This window comes from Mizuhopecten yessoensis, unplaced genomic scaffold (assembly GCF_002113885.1).
Source record: "Mizuhopecten yessoensis strain PY_sf001 unplaced genomic scaffold, ASM211388v2 scaffold10929, whole genome shotgun sequence".
Lineage (NCBI taxonomy): Eukaryota > Metazoa > Mollusca > Bivalvia > Pectinida > Pectinidae > Mizuhopecten > Mizuhopecten yessoensis.
Genome location: NW_018408792.1, coordinates 346,132 through 364,829, shown reverse-complemented (window position 1 = coordinate 364,829; position 18,698 = coordinate 346,132). Strand labels below are relative to the sequence as shown.

The following is an 18,698-nucleotide window of genomic DNA, read 5'->3' as shown; positions in this document are numbered from 1 at the left end:
TACATTTAATGGTTCATTTTAGACAGTAACTACATGTACAATGCCGGGCACTTATGGAAGATATTACGGTACAGGCAAGATAATCACATCTGGATGTGCATAAGAAATGTGGTGTAAATAGTGCACATACATTGCATGTTGAAAGGTGCGTGATAACAGTTTTAGGCTGGATACACATGCATTGTGTATACGTATAATTGAGAGATTTATTCAGTAAACGGCTGTCATGTTCAGGTACAAATTCAACTCGCTGAAATAGTACAACACTGTCATAAATTAAATTTAGACAGTAAAATGTTTATTTTTGCTTTCAATTTCTCTCAAAAAAATAAAATAAAAATCTTTCACATTATTGAAATAAAGGTGACAGTTTAATTATTCATTACTGAAACAAGAAATTTGGCTTGAGCATAGAATCTGAGTTTGAGCAGGTGATCGGTTTCATGTCGGTTTCAGGTATTCGAAGAAAAAATCTCGAACTTGGAGCTAAATTCAAAACCCCGTGTAAACCCCGTACGTCAAAATCTTATGCTTAAATTCGAAGCACCTGGTCAAGCATGCAATGGTTTAGCTCTTTCGTTAACGGTGTCTTAAACACTAACATGATTTGTCCCATGGTTTTTGTTTCCTCGAAAAGCTAGCACCTTTATTACTCGTTTAGATCTCAATGTCTATGGTTCTCTGGTGAATTTAAGGTGTTGTTTACATGTCGTAACAGGAACTACTAGTAGGCTATTTGTGCTTCATTTCGCCATTGATTAGCCCGAGTCCACTCGGTAGCTTCCAACTTTGCCCATGCTTCCCTTGAGCCTGTTCTATTGCCCTTGCTTTCTGCATTCCTTCCTCTGCCCTGCGAAGCTCCCCCAGTACCATATATCGATTCTGTTCGTCTTTTGTTTCTACTCACCGTGGATGCATGGTAGTCTAGTGGTAGGACGCCGGGCTCGTGACCGAAGGGTTGCGGGTTCGAGTCACGCCACGGCACATTGTTGTATATATGAGCAAGATACTTGGCTCCGCTTGTTCCAGTCTACTCAGCTGTAAACGAGTACGTGGTTGGGCAGCGCTAGAATTGTTGAATGTTAGCTGTGAGCGGCGAAATTGCAGCACCGGCTGTATGCTCCCCAGGGAATTGAGAAAAATATTGGCTGGTTGCAAAGGCCTTAAAACTAAAACCACGGATAATAATTCGTGAACCGCTTTGAGACGACCCAGAAACTATGTTGTAATAAAGCGGTATATAAGAACCTCGAATTATTATTATTAATGATCTCCGTTGATTAATTATGTGGTGCCCTATCCTTAGTATCCTTGTCGTTCCACACATATTGAATTAAATAAATATAATTAATAATAGTATATAGTTAAAATAATATAATTTTTAAAGTTGCCTTTCGACATTGAACAGATAGCCGTTGTTTCATGTCAAGTTTATACAGACAAACTGTACATGTAATGTCATTGGCTATAAACAGACCTACGGAAGTTTTACCCAATGGCTTACAGGAAATCATGGTAATCTTGGTTTATCAGCATCGCGTAGTCATAAGGCTACCTTTGTTATTCATTCGTCAGACTTAAAACCCTATCGATTGACATAGAGAACTGGCTTGTTAACGATTGGACTTTGGGGAGATAACATCATAAGAAGGAATACTGAAACCCAAGCAGGACTGTTATATATGTAGTAAACCGTGTACTCTTTTATACCGTAAAATACTGTTAAAAATACAATAGGGTAAAATTGCATCATTAGTGTAATGATGCAATTGTTAGAAATAGTCGTTTATGGTTCACTGCTTAATATCGATTGTTCGTTTGTCGCATTATGGCAAAGGACGTATTTCAACAGACTGTGTAATGATATATACTTAGTCTTCTATTCTTGAAATGAAGTCACGGTAGAGAAAGGTTTTAGTTTTCAGGAACTTGTTTTCATACTAATGAAGTTAAAATTGAAATAAGATATAATAATTTCAGGTACTATCTTTAGTGCGAACCAGCGTTACTTAATTGCAAATTGCTGATGGCATGATCGTTACTTAAAAAAATACGTCGATATCATTAGACTTTTACCGTTCAATTAAGCAGAAAGCACACATACACTTTCATGGGCAACGTACAAAGATATCCGTGATCCTCACACGCAAATTTAAACAAAAACCTAAATATTCTGAAGCACTCTCACGCATATTTTTCAATGAAAATAAAAAAAAAATCGTTTAAAACATCAAGTATAATTTCAGAGGGTCGCTTAACACATCAAGTACAGATACAGAGGGTCGCTTAACACATCAAGAACAGATACAAAGAACATGTTACGGTATCAACCAGATCCATTTTAAACATCACAATTATCGTAATTGGAGTGTGATTTGATAGCTCTGGTTCAGTTGTTGTGTAAATATGTTTGATGTAGGTTGTATGTCCTGCGTGGTCTGTTTACGAAATCTGATTCACGAGTTTGAGTCACAATAACTGGACAAAAATATAAACTCGGTTTAAATAACTTCATGCACTTATTCTATCACCTTTCTGTTCAAAATTATATACCAAGAGTATTTTATGAAACAACAGCTATTACATATTTGTCGATGTTCGTTTTATTTGAACTGTTAATAAGCAGTTTACATTATTACCAAAGCTAACAAGTCATTGTGATGCAAAACATTTCAGATGTTTATTTTATATCCAAAGTCAATAACTAGTTCTGAGTAAACGATTTGGAGGTACCCGTGGGATTTGCTGTTTTCGTCGCGGAGGCGTATCTTGCGTGCGCATGTTCTATAATGGACTAGACTTGCATTACATCAAAGTATCGTATATTTTAGTACCATACTTTGCTTGTTTCATGATAAAGCATTTGATTATCATGACCCAATTTTTAAATATAAAATTATTTTAATGAATAAGCTTTAGTTGTTATCATAGTAACGTAACTTATATATAAAATGTGGTCAAAATTTCGATTGGACTATTTAGTTATATTAAGGATTTTTTTATTTTTTATTTTTATTTTTTTTGCCGCACAAAATATTTGGAATACTACCAGGGTTGAGGTCTTGGATTCAATATCCTAACAAAAAATGTCCTCATGCAAGAGGGCTCTCAACCTACTCTGAATGTGTTTTGTTCATTTTAACGTAAAAATCGCAGCGCTTTTGTGCTCTATCATTAAATGCATGTCTGTGTGATATATTCGTTTTGTTTGTGTGATGTGATCATTGGTATTTGACACTTAAACTGAAATGTATTACAATTGTTAATTAGGCCATGCTTTATTTGCTTGCAACACGTATACACAATATGTCAATGTGGGATATTTCCTTAATTTGTTTTTGTTTTGTTTCTTTAACATAATGTTCTGAGATTAAAAATGATATCTATCAGTCAAACAGATATATGTTTCACAGTAAAACGTAACTTGCCATTGACGATGAAATCTGCCATTTCAATGTTTCTCGTTTGACGATGAGTTATGCTACTGGAGTTCTTGTCCTTTTGTGCGATGAATTTGGTAACTTGATTTATTGGCCGTTGACGATGAGGTCTATCATTCAGTTCGTTTCCTTTGTCGTTGAGTACTGATGAGCCATTTGATTCCATGCCCTTAAACAATTGGTTCTGTCACTGGAGTTATTGGCATCGTCACTTTGACGATGACTTTTGTCACTCTAATTCTTGTCCGTCAACTATGGGTTGTGTTACTTCAGTTCTTGTCTTTTGAATATGTAATAAAAGAATGGATATTATCTTTCATGATAGATAGCGGTTAAATCTTAAAACATTGGATAATCTGTTCACAAGTGCATTACATGCTGCATGTATCCATGATGGTGAGATTGACTTTGAAGCTGCATTCAAGAAGTGGGCTGCTGTCAGGCAGCGGCGCATCCTGATGCCAAGGTACTAAGAGATATCTTGTGAACTCTTGGTAGTGATGAACATTTGAACAGAAGTTTGTGATTACACACTGATATCCATGGACATTGTTGATTTGTGATACCTGGTGATACAACATTGATGTGGCTCATTTCAAAATTTATTTAATATTTAATCTATGACCTTTTACTATGACATATTTATATGTCAGTGTAGGTACAATCATCATTTATTGCTAAATAATAATAGCTAGTATAAGTTGCTAATAAATAGAGAAAAAAATATAGCATTTTAACTTTCTGTTAGTCTCTTGTAGTATTTAAGGTGTGATAGAAACTTTGAATATTTTAAACTTTAAGTTTATCATATATATATATATATATGTATTTGCTATGTTTGATATAAGATTGTTGTAACAATGAATAAATCATGTAATGATATAATGAGCAGTGTTTGTGTTTCTTTTTACCTTAAGTTCAAGTATTACAATAAAAAAGGAAGGAAGGGGAGTTGTGAGCCCCCGCAGTCGCGAGCGTTTACGCGCTTATGGTGCTAACTGCCCAAATTTAAATTAACGAAACTGAATTAAGACCCAGAGCTAGCCCTGCTTGTGATTAAGAAAAACATCTCTGCACTCAATAAACTATAACTGACATTCTTCAACAAACAATGGATATGGTCTATTATTGACCATAATACAGATTGCAAATATTTTGCTTTCATGTTTATGTTTATGCTCATTACTGTGCCTTATTGTTTTGTTGTCACTAACCTTGTACACGCTTAAATACGTAACATTATATGGAATGTACCTCGAGTTACATGGTAGTTTTTGGCGATGAAGCTCACGATGCTTATCCTTCTGGAACACCTGGTCTTATTCTTCTACATTCCAAGAGCACCATTTGAAGCATTCCTTTGGTCATTAATTACCTTACTTTCATCGATTTTAAGTTCAAATGATGGCCTCTATTTTTGGAACAATTATTTAGAAAACTTTTGCCTGTGAATATATTTCTATACGCATGTATTGTATTCTCGAAACATATTTTAACTTTGAAAATGCATATATGTCCTGTGGCGTTTAATTTTTTACTTGGAAACTAAAAAGTTAAATGTTGTTTACATGAATAAAGATCTTAGGTTAAACATAAAATGATTCTATAATTTCTATTTAATAAGCTAATCATACTGTACACAGCCAAGTCCTAGTGTTAATGGGCGTAGTGTATTGGCTTTGATGCAACTACATGTATATGCACTGGTCCAGACATTAAGAGGAAGTGTAATGGGTTGGTGAGTGCTGCAGCGGAATTGTGTACGATAGTTCGGAAAATTGCGGGTTTGTTTAGAACGAGTTGGAGAGGGAGTGTCGTATAATAGCCCTCCAAGGCATTACAATAGAACCGAAGGCTAATCCCAGGGTTCCCTAGTCCTCGAAGTGCATTACATTATGTCTCAATGTATCGACAATTGAAATGAAAAAAACAAGCCTTGATCAACACCTGATCCATCAATAAAATCAATTAAAACTGTATTGCTATGTTAATCCTTTTCTTTGGTATCCATAGTAATTGAATCACAGGCAAACTTGCTTAGCTTAACAGGTCATACAGAGAAAATTTTAAATATGACTTTTTACAAATATTTTGGGATTTTTCAAATAAACTTTTTCTATTTAGTGGTTTTCCCCTCAGATGATCATACAGTTACATGTTATTTCATATACTCGATTAAAACTTAACGTTGTTCAAGTCAGACTAGAGCAAAACTGTGTTTCATGGTCCCTGTGAGTACAAAGATTTGCTTATAAAACAATTCTGTATCTGATCTTGTAGAATGTGATAAAAGCGCCTCGGGTCAAGTAGGGCTAGATCGGTGATACCAGGACTAACACGTTGCGATTTGAGGTGTGATTAAATATTTCCTCACTTGTAGTGTGGACAATGTTATTGTCACAGGTATTGGGTAATGGAGCCGGATAAGAGTCTGATTACATTATACATTGCTAAGCACGTTATAAAATATTCCGTTACATTGCGTAAGTAGGACAAAAACAAAGTTTGTTCGCCTTAAATAATTCAAACAATATACTTTTAAAATACATTAAGGGGTTGTTTCTGAACTTTGATACTAGCTTGGTTTAGTGCATTTTTATCCAATCACTATTATCTAATATTGTTTTTGCAAGTAAAATGAAAAGAAATATAATAAAATATTTCACTTCCTTACACGTCAGCTATGTCAAACAAACACAGTTTCAATAACCAACATAGAAATTAAATCAATGTTACCACACACGCAATGCAGGTGTGCTGTATAACGTTAAATTTTGTGTCACAGTCATATCATTATGTCACTACTTGCATTTAAAATAGCATGATATCCATATCAACTGTTACAAAAATGATTTCTAAGGTCAAATACCCTGTTAACTACAGTCAAAAATATATATTAGAAGGTGTTTAACGCATTGAAAGGTTTCATAAGGATTCGCCCGATCGATATATCTATTTTCATTTAAGTTGCACTTTAAGTTAAAAGCGTTTCATCTAGCTTAGAAGAGACTCAACTTTATCTCCGAAATTTTGCATATTAATTAAAACGGGCATTACATAGGCAGATCGCTGTCTGTTGAGTCGGATTGTGAGGCAGTGTCGCTTCACAATTAATTGGTGATGTCTAAGTGTGATTGGAAGGGATATGGGCAGGGGAAGGAGTACTTTTGCCTGGTTATACAGGAAATCTACTAGCAGCTACATAGAACTATTTCTGACAATGTGCAGAGCGCACAACATGATTGATGATGGAAAGAAGAATGGATGATGGGTGAAGCGGAGGGCAGATTACGACGATGCGAGTGAAGTCGTTTGGGAGGAAAAATAGAAATGGAGAGGTTGGAAGGGATGATAAAAGCAGTACAGCTAATGAATGAGGACATGATATTGAGTCGATTAGAAAGTGAAAAATTAAATTGGAAAGAAATGACGAAAAAACGGAGAATAATCTGTTGAAAGCAATTTTGCTTTGATAGGCATATTCACCTCAGGTACATATGTTATTTTATGCGAACATTCCGATGATTTACTTGTATAACTCTCTTACTAGACTGGCTACCAGCCCCTAAGTTTTTATGAAGAATTTCTCGGCTGCATTTTACCACTAGCTTATCTCCCCCTAGTATAGAACTTAGAATCAGACATAAGCGATCAAAATGTTTTGAGATAAAAAATCTCAATAATTCAATATTCTGGAGACGGGGGCCAGTGTACTCTCTTACCTGTACTACAAGCTGTCATAATTAAATCAACAACCTCCAAATTAAAAGGTACCTCAAATAATTTAAGCATGATAAGAAGATTTGTGTCACTTTTTTTGGTAGCTGATAGCCTTAAGGGAAATGTTAATGGAAACGATAGCATTATTTACGGCAGATTATAACAAAACGACCATTATTCAAACACCTCTTATCCGCCACAAAAATCAAGTGTATAACGGAAGCAAATCATTTTCGCTGAACTACATTGAATCAATTATTGTTAACAGCATGGCATTGCATAATTGATCTGCTACAAAATACTATTCAGATTTCATCATGCTTATGTGCGCCATTGGCTTATGGTCACGACACATGAAAGGTTCCTGACAATGAAAGTCCCTGATGTTTATAGTTTAATACAGAATTCTATTTTTTCTTTAATCGAAAAGTCATGTTTGTCTAAGCGATATCATTATATCGTCGTTTGAAGCGTAAATTACACTAGAATTTGTTAATACAAAATGTACATGCAAGCATTTCGTTTGTGTCAGCATATAAAAATCATCATTCGGAGGACCACATGCTATCATACTCTATCATGCATGGATGGAGTATACAATTGATATAAATAAAGAGATAATAAGCGATAAAAACAATCTTTACAAGTGCAAACTCAAGAAGTTCCTCATTCCCCGCTCCTTCGTCTACTCTTCCTGTTGTTCCCTTTTATCCTTATTTTTGTTCTCGATCACTCTCTGTTACAGTCGATCATTTCCGAATCCTCAGTCCTCCCTACTCCTAGCTCTCCTCCTAGCCAGCCCACGATATCTATCTCTCATTTCCCAATCCTCACTCCTCCCTACTCCTAGCTCTCCTCCTAGCCAACCCACGATATCTATCTCTCATTTCCGAATCCTCAGTCCTCCCTACTCCTAGCTCTCCTCCTAGCCAGCCCACGATATCTATCTCTCATGTCTCTTTGATGCCCTCTTTCTGTCAAGCTCTTGTCAATATGTTCTTTATTGTTTCTGCTGCTCCGCCTTCCTACACCTCATTACTAAAATCAAAGCGCTCCCTCTCATCATCATCGTATCTTTCTTCGATAAGCACTACTTCTAGCAACTAACATAGGAGATTCGCCCCCATTTTCCTTCATTCCCATATCTACTTTAATCATTTTCTCCTTCTGTTTCTATATATTCCTTTTCCTTCCTGTTTTTACCCCCTAATTTTCCTCTCATTTTTCTCTTACGTCCCTTTTAATCCTCTCGTTATAATGTACCTCTTCTTTATCTCCCTTTCATCTATCACTCCTTCATAATTACACCGTATATTTTCCCTCTTTTTCACTTCCTCTCCTCATACCGATACCTCCCCTCCTCTTCTGTTTGTTACTCCATATTTCTTTCCTCTCATTATTGTTATTGGTTCTCTCTATCCGACTGATCATGAAATCCTCATCATCCAAATTAAAACATGTTATTTCATATCTTGTTTCCAACTTGTAGGAAATTTGTTAAATACTTTAATTCAGGAGTTTTAAATTACATTTTAAATTGAATATAAATCTTCACGATAATGCTGTGTCAAAACAGTTCTCATATAAAACAAAATCATGTGCATAACAGTCCTGTTAACTATAATACAACACCCAACACCAATAGAGATACACCGCTTACAACAATTTACTATTCATAAAACCTACGATTAAAAACAAGAACGATATGCCAACCATTACAAAATCTGCCTGAGATATAATCATGTTGGTATTTTACACGCAGGTCCTTTGCACTTTTCCGTCATACTTTTGTCTAAAATTAGTTCCCGGCTTCAGCATATAACAGTATTCTTATCCTTCCGAGCATAACATATTACTCCGCCACACGTGAAATATTGGTTGGTTGATTGGCGAAAATGTGTTGGTAATTTAAACAGCATGCATGTCTGCCTTTTATCACAGCTTGAAATCTCGCGTGAGTAACTGTTTGCACGTGGTGTTAGATGGAGCGCGCGTGCCTCGGTTTAAGAAGTGATGAATACTGGTTTGTTCCCTTTCAACAACGTTGATATATTATGACGTCCATGGTACAATATAGTTAAGTGCTACACAAACAAGGTGTTTTGTCAGTGCTGCGTTAGATAAACTAATTACGTCAAGTCGGATTGGGAATTCTGCCATTTATTTGCGGGCCGTGTTGTGTGCACGTATGGCTGTATTTCTTTATTAGAAACAGTATAGGTCGAGTTCAGTTTTTTCATCTAGAAATATTTTATTTTGTAACAGACAGTTAGATTATACGTTTGGTACTGTTTGCTTTATTAACGAATACAAAATGAATTAAAAGAATAAGAACAAATAATTAATATAATAATGAACAGCTATCCTTAAGGCTACATTAGAACAAGGGATCTGTTTGGTCCCTTCCATATCCCCTTATTAATGAGTGAACATCTCTGTTCTGCAGGGCGCACATCTTTGTCGCATTATATGATCATTCTCTCTATGTGATGATCACAAACCCCCGAATCAACAGGGAGATATCTTCGAAGAAAACAAAAAAAACCCGGACCGAAATTTTATGTGAATCCTTCTCATTTAACAAGATTAAAATTTGAAGTTTACAGTATTTTCTTTTTAGAAATTGCATATATCAGGATTTTCCTCTTTCTGTGAACACATCCATCATCATTAAGATAACCCGATACACACGGGCAAACAGTGATTAGTGTGTATGTGATTAACAGTGTGATAAATAAGCTATGATCCCTACATTCATGCGAGGCTATCGATTCTCTGTGACAGTTTGGAATTCTTTATTAGAAGCACTGACGTTTAATCATAGTAACTATAATATATCTAAAGAAAGCTGTGATTATTTCGTAGAATGACCATCCACACTTGTTTCAATGTATTCAGAGCAACTTATTGAAAGTATAGTTAGCTTGAAGCATTGCTAATTATTTAAAATTTGTTATAAAAACATTAAATACGTGAAAAATTTTAGAAAATATAGAAAGTATATTTTATTCGTCTTGCATAAATCATGTTGAGACTTAGGTATTTTTTTTTTTTTTTTTATAAAAGTATGTGATTATTTTCCATGTTTTATGATAAGAGTTCGTTTCTATATGCCGACTTGGGACTAAAGATGCATCGTCATGCTGTCAAGGTTGAATTAGCTAATGAAATGTTCTCTCAGCAGCAAGTGATTGATTTCTTTCATTTCATTGGACAAATAGTTGGCACTTCTGTGAAATGCGTCTTCAATGTATCAAATAAATAAGTCAAATGATACCAGTGTTCGTATGCATGACTGAGAAGTCATGTATGATCATTTCCGAACTCATTTATTTAATGTATCATGAATAGGACTCCCACAGCGACGAGCGTCTAATTTCATATACATTTAAGTTACTGTAATGTATTAAGGATTGCTATGCTCATTCTTAGCATTTATGATGGTATGGAAACTCAGTTACGTATAAGTATATTCCATGATATACACAGCATTGACTTTTTATATTCCTTTTAAAAATAGGAGAGACAACTCCATTTCATCTTTCTCGATAGTTTTTTTAAGTTGGTTGTATAATTGTTTCTATGGTTACCAATTCCGTGAGGCAACACACGTAAATCTAAAGTCATTTGGGAATTTCTATCAAAGTTTGAAAATAACATCACATCACATACCGCATAACAGAAACACCAGAGTTGGTTCAATTGGAAACGCGTATATTTCGAGATATGCTATAATAACATTTTAGTTGGAAGGTTTGTTTAAACGGTATACAACGGAATATTCGAACTTGGTATCAATTAACGTAGCTTTAGAAAGAAGTTTATGTATTGTAAGGTTGAAAAAGTAATTGATACATGTATCCCCCCAAACCCCCCAACATGACCGAATATACAGTTTAATATCAATGTTTAGGTATATATACAATAAAACATCAATGTTTAAGTATTTAGTATATACTATCTATGTTTAAGTATTTAGTGTATAATATCTATGTTTAAGTATTTAGTATATAATATTTATGTTTAAGTATTTAGTATATAATATCTATGTTTAAGTATTAAGTATATAATATCTATGTTTAAGTATTTAGTATATAATATCTATGTTAAATATATACAATATAATATCAATGTTAGGTATATGCCATAAAATATCAATGTTAGGTATATACAATACAATATCAATGTTAAATATATACAATATAATATCAATGTTAAATATATACAATATAATATCAATGTTTGGTATATACAATATAATATCAATGTTAGGTATATACAATATAATATCGATGTTTGGAATATACAATATAATATCTATGTTAAATATATACAATATAATATCGATGTTAGGTATATACAATATAATATCGATGTTAGGTATATACAATATAATATCTATGTTAAATATATACAATATAATATCAATGTTAGGTATATACAATATAATATCTATGTTAAATATATATAATATAATATCGATGTTAGGTATATACAATATAATATCGCTGTTAGGTATATACAATATAATATCATATGTGTTGATTGGAGTGACTTCCTCTTTAATATATCCTCGTTTTTGGCGGAGCGGTCTTTGCAAAGTTCAAGTGTTGTTAAGCGTATAGTTAAGTACATTTGTAGTTAAATATAACGAGTTGTAACTAATAAAACATGATCATAAGAGATTTTTTTTTATTTTATAACATTTGAAAAGGAAATATTATCTGTTTAAAAACTTCCTTTAGCTGACTATTATTCAACTTATGTTAAACACGTTGGTTTATATTTTCAATGCATGCTATGATTGTATTAATGTTTAATGTGAATTTTCCCTAATTTCTCACGTTGTCTTTTCCAGGGTTGAATATATTGTTCCGGAAGATGGCTTCTGTGGCTAAACCTGTTATTGAATTCACAGTAGAAGAAAATATTGTAAATCTTATATCAAAAGTCAGTTTTTTCAATCAAGTCATGGAGTTTAAATTAAACGAAGAATACACACAAAGCTTCGAGGGAATTGATATGATCGTAAGTGGACCATTATCAGTAAATAATACATTATGATAATTATTATAAATACCTGTGCTTGTTATGTGCCTGTTAAATGTTGCATCGATTATATATACTGTGTTATAGATTATATATACTGTGTCATATATTATATATACTGTGACATATATTATATATACTGTGCCATTCATTATATATTCTGTGTCATAAATTATATATACTGTGTCATAGATTATATATACTGTGTCATAGATTATATATAGTGTGTCATAGATTATATATGATTGTCATAGATTATACTGTGTCATATATTATATATAATTGTCATAGATTATATATATTCCTCGTTATCCGTAGTTTCTTGTTATAGCGAGTCATGTTTTAATGTTCTCATTTTCCACTACAGCTATGACTAGCACTTCATAACGTGTTAAGTAAATGTGTTCAACCAGAAACGTACTTTAGATATATATTAAATTCGATTTTAATCCCATTAGGTATTTCAGCCAAACATTTCCGAATGTTTTCTCGTAAAAACGAATGTTATGTTAAGTAGTCCAGTTGTTCTTGAATGTATTCCTGTTTTCCTGTTTTAGAGTCAATCTGAAATGCAAATAACTATACAATTTGTGTATAATAACCGCAATGTGTTATTGGTAATGCTTTCAAATAATTTCCCCATTTTATTCCTTAAAATGAGGTTGACTTAACTGTCGTTCATGCATTCTTCTCATTTTATCCGATACTACTTTTTTTATATTTCCAATGATGTTAGGTCATATTCTTAATTCATTGTTTCTTATTCCAGTGTTTTTCAAGATGGGAAGACAAAAAACTAATAACGGAAGCCAAGCCCGCTGTGGAGGGGAAAGGAAAGCCTCAAAGATTCCAAAGGGAGAGAATCAATGACGAAATAATACAGGTTAATTAAAAATGAAAAGAAAAAAAACCCGTAACGACACTATATCTTTTGCCATTTTGCTGTACTGATTGGACATAAAAAGACAATGATAGCGATAATGATCCGTCGCGAAAGAAGCCTTTTTTTTTTGCAATAAATTGCTGTTTATGTTATTTTTCCTTCTCCGAAACAGCAAAAAAATACATCAGAAAAAATGTCATATTGAAATTATTAATCTTTAAATTAGCATTAATACATCAAAAGGTTGTAATTATTAATACAGCAACTTAGTTACAAATTTGAATGTATTCGCCATGCTCAACAAATATTATGTTCGCTAGTAAAATAGGCTAGGATCTAATGTATTAAGACAGATCGTCATAAGCTCTAAGAGGAAATAGTCATGAGTATGTCAGTAACGCTTTCTCATAAGATTCAGCCATGGTTTAGTTTGAATTCTGAAAAATGGTTAAAATGCCATTTGATTGAACATTTACTTCATTTACTTTTATTCACAATCTTCGTTTTACCAAACGCTGGTTTGGATACTCATTAGGGGTAATTTTACAACATACTCAATCATGTGCAGTCTCTCCCATACACAGTGTACACAATATTATGAATTAATAATGCAGTCATACTTACAATAAATAACTTTAACACAACTATGTAGTTCTGGTCATATACAAAACGTTTTAAAATGTTAAAGTTCAATACATGAAACAAATAAATAAACGTTGCAAACAAATGAATATATCCAACACAAATAGTTCCTCTATATATGTAGGCCTAAAATAGGGTAATGTTATGTATGTTTGTATGTATGCATGTATATATGTAACACAACAAACGGCTGTCCAAGGTCTATTCTGATTTTAATTGATTTTATGTTGGGTTTTTTCAGACGATGACTGTCGGTGATGTGGTTTGTACAAGAGTATTTACAAAGATGAATTGAAGCGGGAGAGATATTTTCAACAGAAACAACAGAGTTACGTCCACTTGATGTGTAAATACAACTTATCTCGCCTACTTCATCTTGCCAGACAGTTCTCAATTACCGACATCTTACAAGTATTTCTGTTGTGTTTTACGTTAATATTCAATCTTAGTCAAATTATAATCGATATCCTCTAATTAAAAAAGAGTCAATGTGACATTTTTATGGGGATATTGTAACATATCTGGAGATACCAAGACAAATATAAATAAGCTTTGCATATCACGGTAAGGTGAACGCGATCTGCATAATCAAATATGTTCCCGGTGAATGTGGGTTATGCATTTCAAACAATACAACATACCATTAGGTGTGCTTAGTTTTTTCAGTTGTAGTCAGAATGGTTTGAAATGCAATTTTAGTCTATTGACATACCTAACATTTCGTTTCATGGAAATGTTTTATTGCATAGCATACAATTGGAATCGGGCCAAAGGCAAACCCCATGAAAGCTCTAACATTTATAGCAATGTTGGCCATATATCCATGCATGCCACCTATGTAATATCGGATAAATAGCTAAAATTGACCTTATTATCACTATCATTGGTTTGTTGTTTAAGTCTAAAAAGATAACTTCGAAAATTCAAGTGTCATGAATACTGACGTTAAACATCGTTTTCATTTTATAACACACACTAAAGAATATTAGAGCCCTATATAAGAGGTATACACAATTATGCTCCAATTTGAATTTTTCAAATTTAGAATTTTTCGTTTAATCTGATTGTTTTATTTTTTATTTCAAAATAAAATACTAATGGAAATCTCCATTTTATTGTAAGTTTGGTTCGAATTTCTTAAGGTTTCATTTCTAAACATAGAGTGTTTTTTGCTTAATGTATTAATTTGAAAACTAGAAATAATTTTACTTCACAAGACAAGACATACCCACATTTTGCTGTGCATAGGTACATTTTGAAAATTATAGGGGTCAGAAATTACTGATTTTTCTAGTTATGTCCATATCAAAACTCTAATGAAAATGTGTATTTATTGAACGTTTTCAAAATGATCCAGATTAGAAACCAAGCTATTTAATATACTAAAATGTAATTGGAGTTTTTATATTTCTTTTTCGTCAATTTCGCTCGGATGTCTGAGGAAAAGGCAGCGCAAGCATGTTTTTACAAGTTATGGGTTAATCTATCCCTAAGTTAACTATACACAACTATTGGACCATTTCTAGTATTTCAATTATTATTTTGACAAATGCTATTTGAACACCAACAAATGTGGGAACTTTTTTTTTTCAGATAAGATTAATATGTATTAGATATACCTAAATTCAAATCTAGTACTTTTTGTCTTTTCTCAGTTTTTTATGGAACGTTCAGATGTATACATAAATATATTTTGATAACATTCGAATTCTTGTTTCATCAATCAATATTATTCATTTCACAAATCGAAATGTTCGGATTACAGTTACAGCTCAATTACAATGCATACATTACAAGTAAAAATTGGTCAAACAATTACGTCTATTGCAAAACCGCAAAAGTACGAACGAGTTCAAATGCAATCAAATTCACGCCGTGTGAAGTTCAATTCATTTTTTATTTCTTTTATTTCTTTCAGTAAATTAGTCATTGTTGTTCTTTCGTTAATCTTTTCGTTCAGGCTTTTAAACATCCTTTGAGCAATTACTGATTCTCCATTAACGTTTATTTCTTTTGGTAAAGGTTTATCAGCGTCCATGAAATATTGAATCCAGACGGCTAATGAAATGTAATGAAATATTGTGATGATATATATCCATAAATATTAGATATTGTGGTGTTTGTTATATTTTCAGCATTTTGCATATTACACCTACCTTGAAAAGAAGCGTAAATCATACCATACATATGAAATAGTTATTGTATTTGTGATGCAAGCCGAGTATTATTTCTTTTTATATTAAAACACTCATAACGACGATGTGTCAACCAATCAGCCACTATCTATAAAAAGAAAGTATGTCAATTCATCTTTTCGAGTTATTAAAACGTGTCACCCTGTTTCTGAGATTAAAAAAAGAAAGAAAACAATCACAGCTCGTTTAGCGTTGATGATATTCGCTTAGTAAAATATAATCATTAGCAGTACCAAACACAGTCTATTGTTCATCTTTTTTATTATTTTTTATTGTTTTTCCCACTTTTTCAGATCATAATAACATGTATAACAGTATACATGTGAAAATCTGTATACATATATTTACCATTTGTATAGTGAATTGACAGTATTCAACATTGAAAGAACGAAGAAGTCTAGGAAAGAGCCAGTGCTCTTGATATATATTTGTTCATTTCAATCTCCCTTGGGTTGCTTATCGTACAGCATTATATTTCTCTCGTAGCTGTTTCATCATTCCCAGTCCACTGTATATTGTTGTGTATGTATGCTGAGCTCTACTAGTATATCAACCAAAGATGATTGATTACAATTAACATATGTAAAAAAAGGAAGCATGTTATCTTAACAAAATCACTTTTGACGTGTCGGAATTTTAATCCGGTCCAATCGGTATGTACTAATTATTATTTATTAGAATGTTTTGGGTGTCATCTAAATACGTGATATATAATGTACCTTTCACACGTCATAAAACCATGACAGTTATAACTAATAAGGAGTATTACACAAGGCTGTTAGTGTGGGGTCCTTTTGAAAGAAAAATCAAACACAGAAATGATATATATATATTAGTTCACTTCTTTTGGACTTAAGTTTGTACTGGGTTTAACTCCTTAATATGGACCTACATATATACTGTATGACAGGTTTAAGTTGAATGGAACAGAAGCATACAGATTATAATCAGTCATCCCCACAGTTATAGTTCTAATCATGTTATCATTTCAGTGTGACTAACTATAATGTAAAGGTAGATATTGTTTGCATAAAGTAGATACATTGTAGTTACTCATTCATAACACGACGTGGCCTGATATAGATAATGGAATTTGTAAGTTGTATGCTAATATTTATATGTATACATGTACTAGAAAAACAGCTTTGCTATGCGAAAAATAAAGTGATGTTAATAATCAAGTGATATCAAAATTCATAGTATCTTCTTGTTTTTAATTGTCGTTGATGTATGAATGTTTATGTTTTAGGGAATCTGTACAGTGATACATTGTACGTGCATGTTTTGAAACCTTATATTATGTTTCAATTAAGTTAGGTTGTTAACCTTGCTTAAAATGGGAATGTGTTTTTTCCCTACTTTTATCATAGAAAAGTATTGTTGGGAAAGGACTTTGGGCGTTATCGGTCATATTGTCGCCTCATATAAAGTAAGAATTTCAACTTAAATTTACTAACGAATTTCTGTTATAAACATCAGATTAGTTAATTGGGGCTTGATGCAATTGTTTTCCAATACGCATGCGTACATGCTCTACCATAGCAACATTATTTCGTTGGTATGCAGAAATAGCAAACATATGGTGTTTTTTGACAGTTAATCATGCAACCAAATAGCGCACAACAGACGATATCCACGCATTTTATTATGAAAATGAGGGGTTCTGTCTCTCTTTGAAATGCCATATCTCCCAAACCAGCTGTCAAATGAACTTGTAATTTCATATTTGCGTACTTCAATTATTCCAGATTACGAATATAACAACTAATTCTAAAGCCCCGATGTGGCCGAAAATGACCCTTAACGCCCCCTAGTCCTTTGTCTCCAACAAAACTTAATTTATTTAAACAAAATCAAAGAATTCAAAGATGATAGTATAACAAAAGGAACCGAGAAGACGTCAAAGTAAAAGGAAAGACATCAAGAACCCCCTCCCACAAACACCGACATCAGGTACTCCGGAATAGTTTTATACATTATATATAGCACTCGTCACGGTGTTTCCTGTCACATATTAAAAATGAAGAGGTCACCGAGTATCTAAGACAAGTGAAGACATGTTGAAGGAATGGAGACACCGAAATATCAGTTGTAAATTGTTTACTTTGTTCGCCTTTCTGCATCTTCAAACAAATGAAAGTTTTAAATAGGTGATTTCTTTCTTCGTTTTTCTAGTGGTTAATAGGAGCATCAGTTTTGAATCATGACATGATGGGAAACCGTATGCTTGACTCCGTCTTAACCGAATTGATACCTTTCATATTCTACTGACTCAACAGATACTTGTATTGTTAGAGTTAGCATTTAGCTACTGTAGATCTGTGAAACCAATTAACCATATATATATATATAAAAGATGATGAATTCCTACTCTTTTGTCTATCTTTTCGTGGTTTAAATACATTTGTAGAATGACGTCAGTAGCTTCATTTTAAGATTTTGTTTGTAACAATGAATTACCTTGGTGTGTCAATAAGCATTTAAGCATATATGCTATATGCTTTATATAATATCTGATATGTTATATTAAATTCTTAAGAATATGAAGGCTTTTTCATCACCATTAAACAAAATACAATCTCCCTCAATTCCTGCTTATATCTACATAATACACAGTTCTTTGTTCATACACAGCTCATGGCTAATACATGGTCGGTATATTTCCACGAAATTTAGTTCCAGAGAAAAAAATGTCTTATTTTTACATAACTTATTACAGTGAAAAACCACTTCCTTTGCAAATCTTTAAAATAATGAACCAAATAAAAA

General features: G+C 32.8%; 1 protein-coding gene across 2 annotated transcripts in view; it reads left to right on the top strand.

Annotated features, from left to right (window-relative positions):
* Positions 1 to 17,188, top strand: part of LOC110463793 (cellular retinoic acid-binding protein 2-like) — a 48,430-nt gene extending 31,242 nt beyond the window's left edge. Inside the window, exons 2-4 of one of the 2 annotated variants that reach the window (XM_021518654.1) lie at positions 12,019 to 12,188; positions 12,979 to 13,092; positions 13,976 to 17,188. In XM_021518654.1, the coding sequence (XP_021374329.1) occupies positions 12,019 to 12,188; positions 12,979 to 13,092; positions 13,976 to 14,029 (338 nt within the window). In that variant the 3' untranslated portion in view covers positions 14,030 to 17,188. The remainder of the gene's footprint in view (positions 1 to 12,018; positions 12,189 to 12,978; positions 13,093 to 13,975) is intronic. The other variant, XM_021518655.1, reaches the window with a different exon arrangement.
* The last annotated feature ends 1,510 nt before the right edge of the window (positions 17,189 to 18,698 follow it).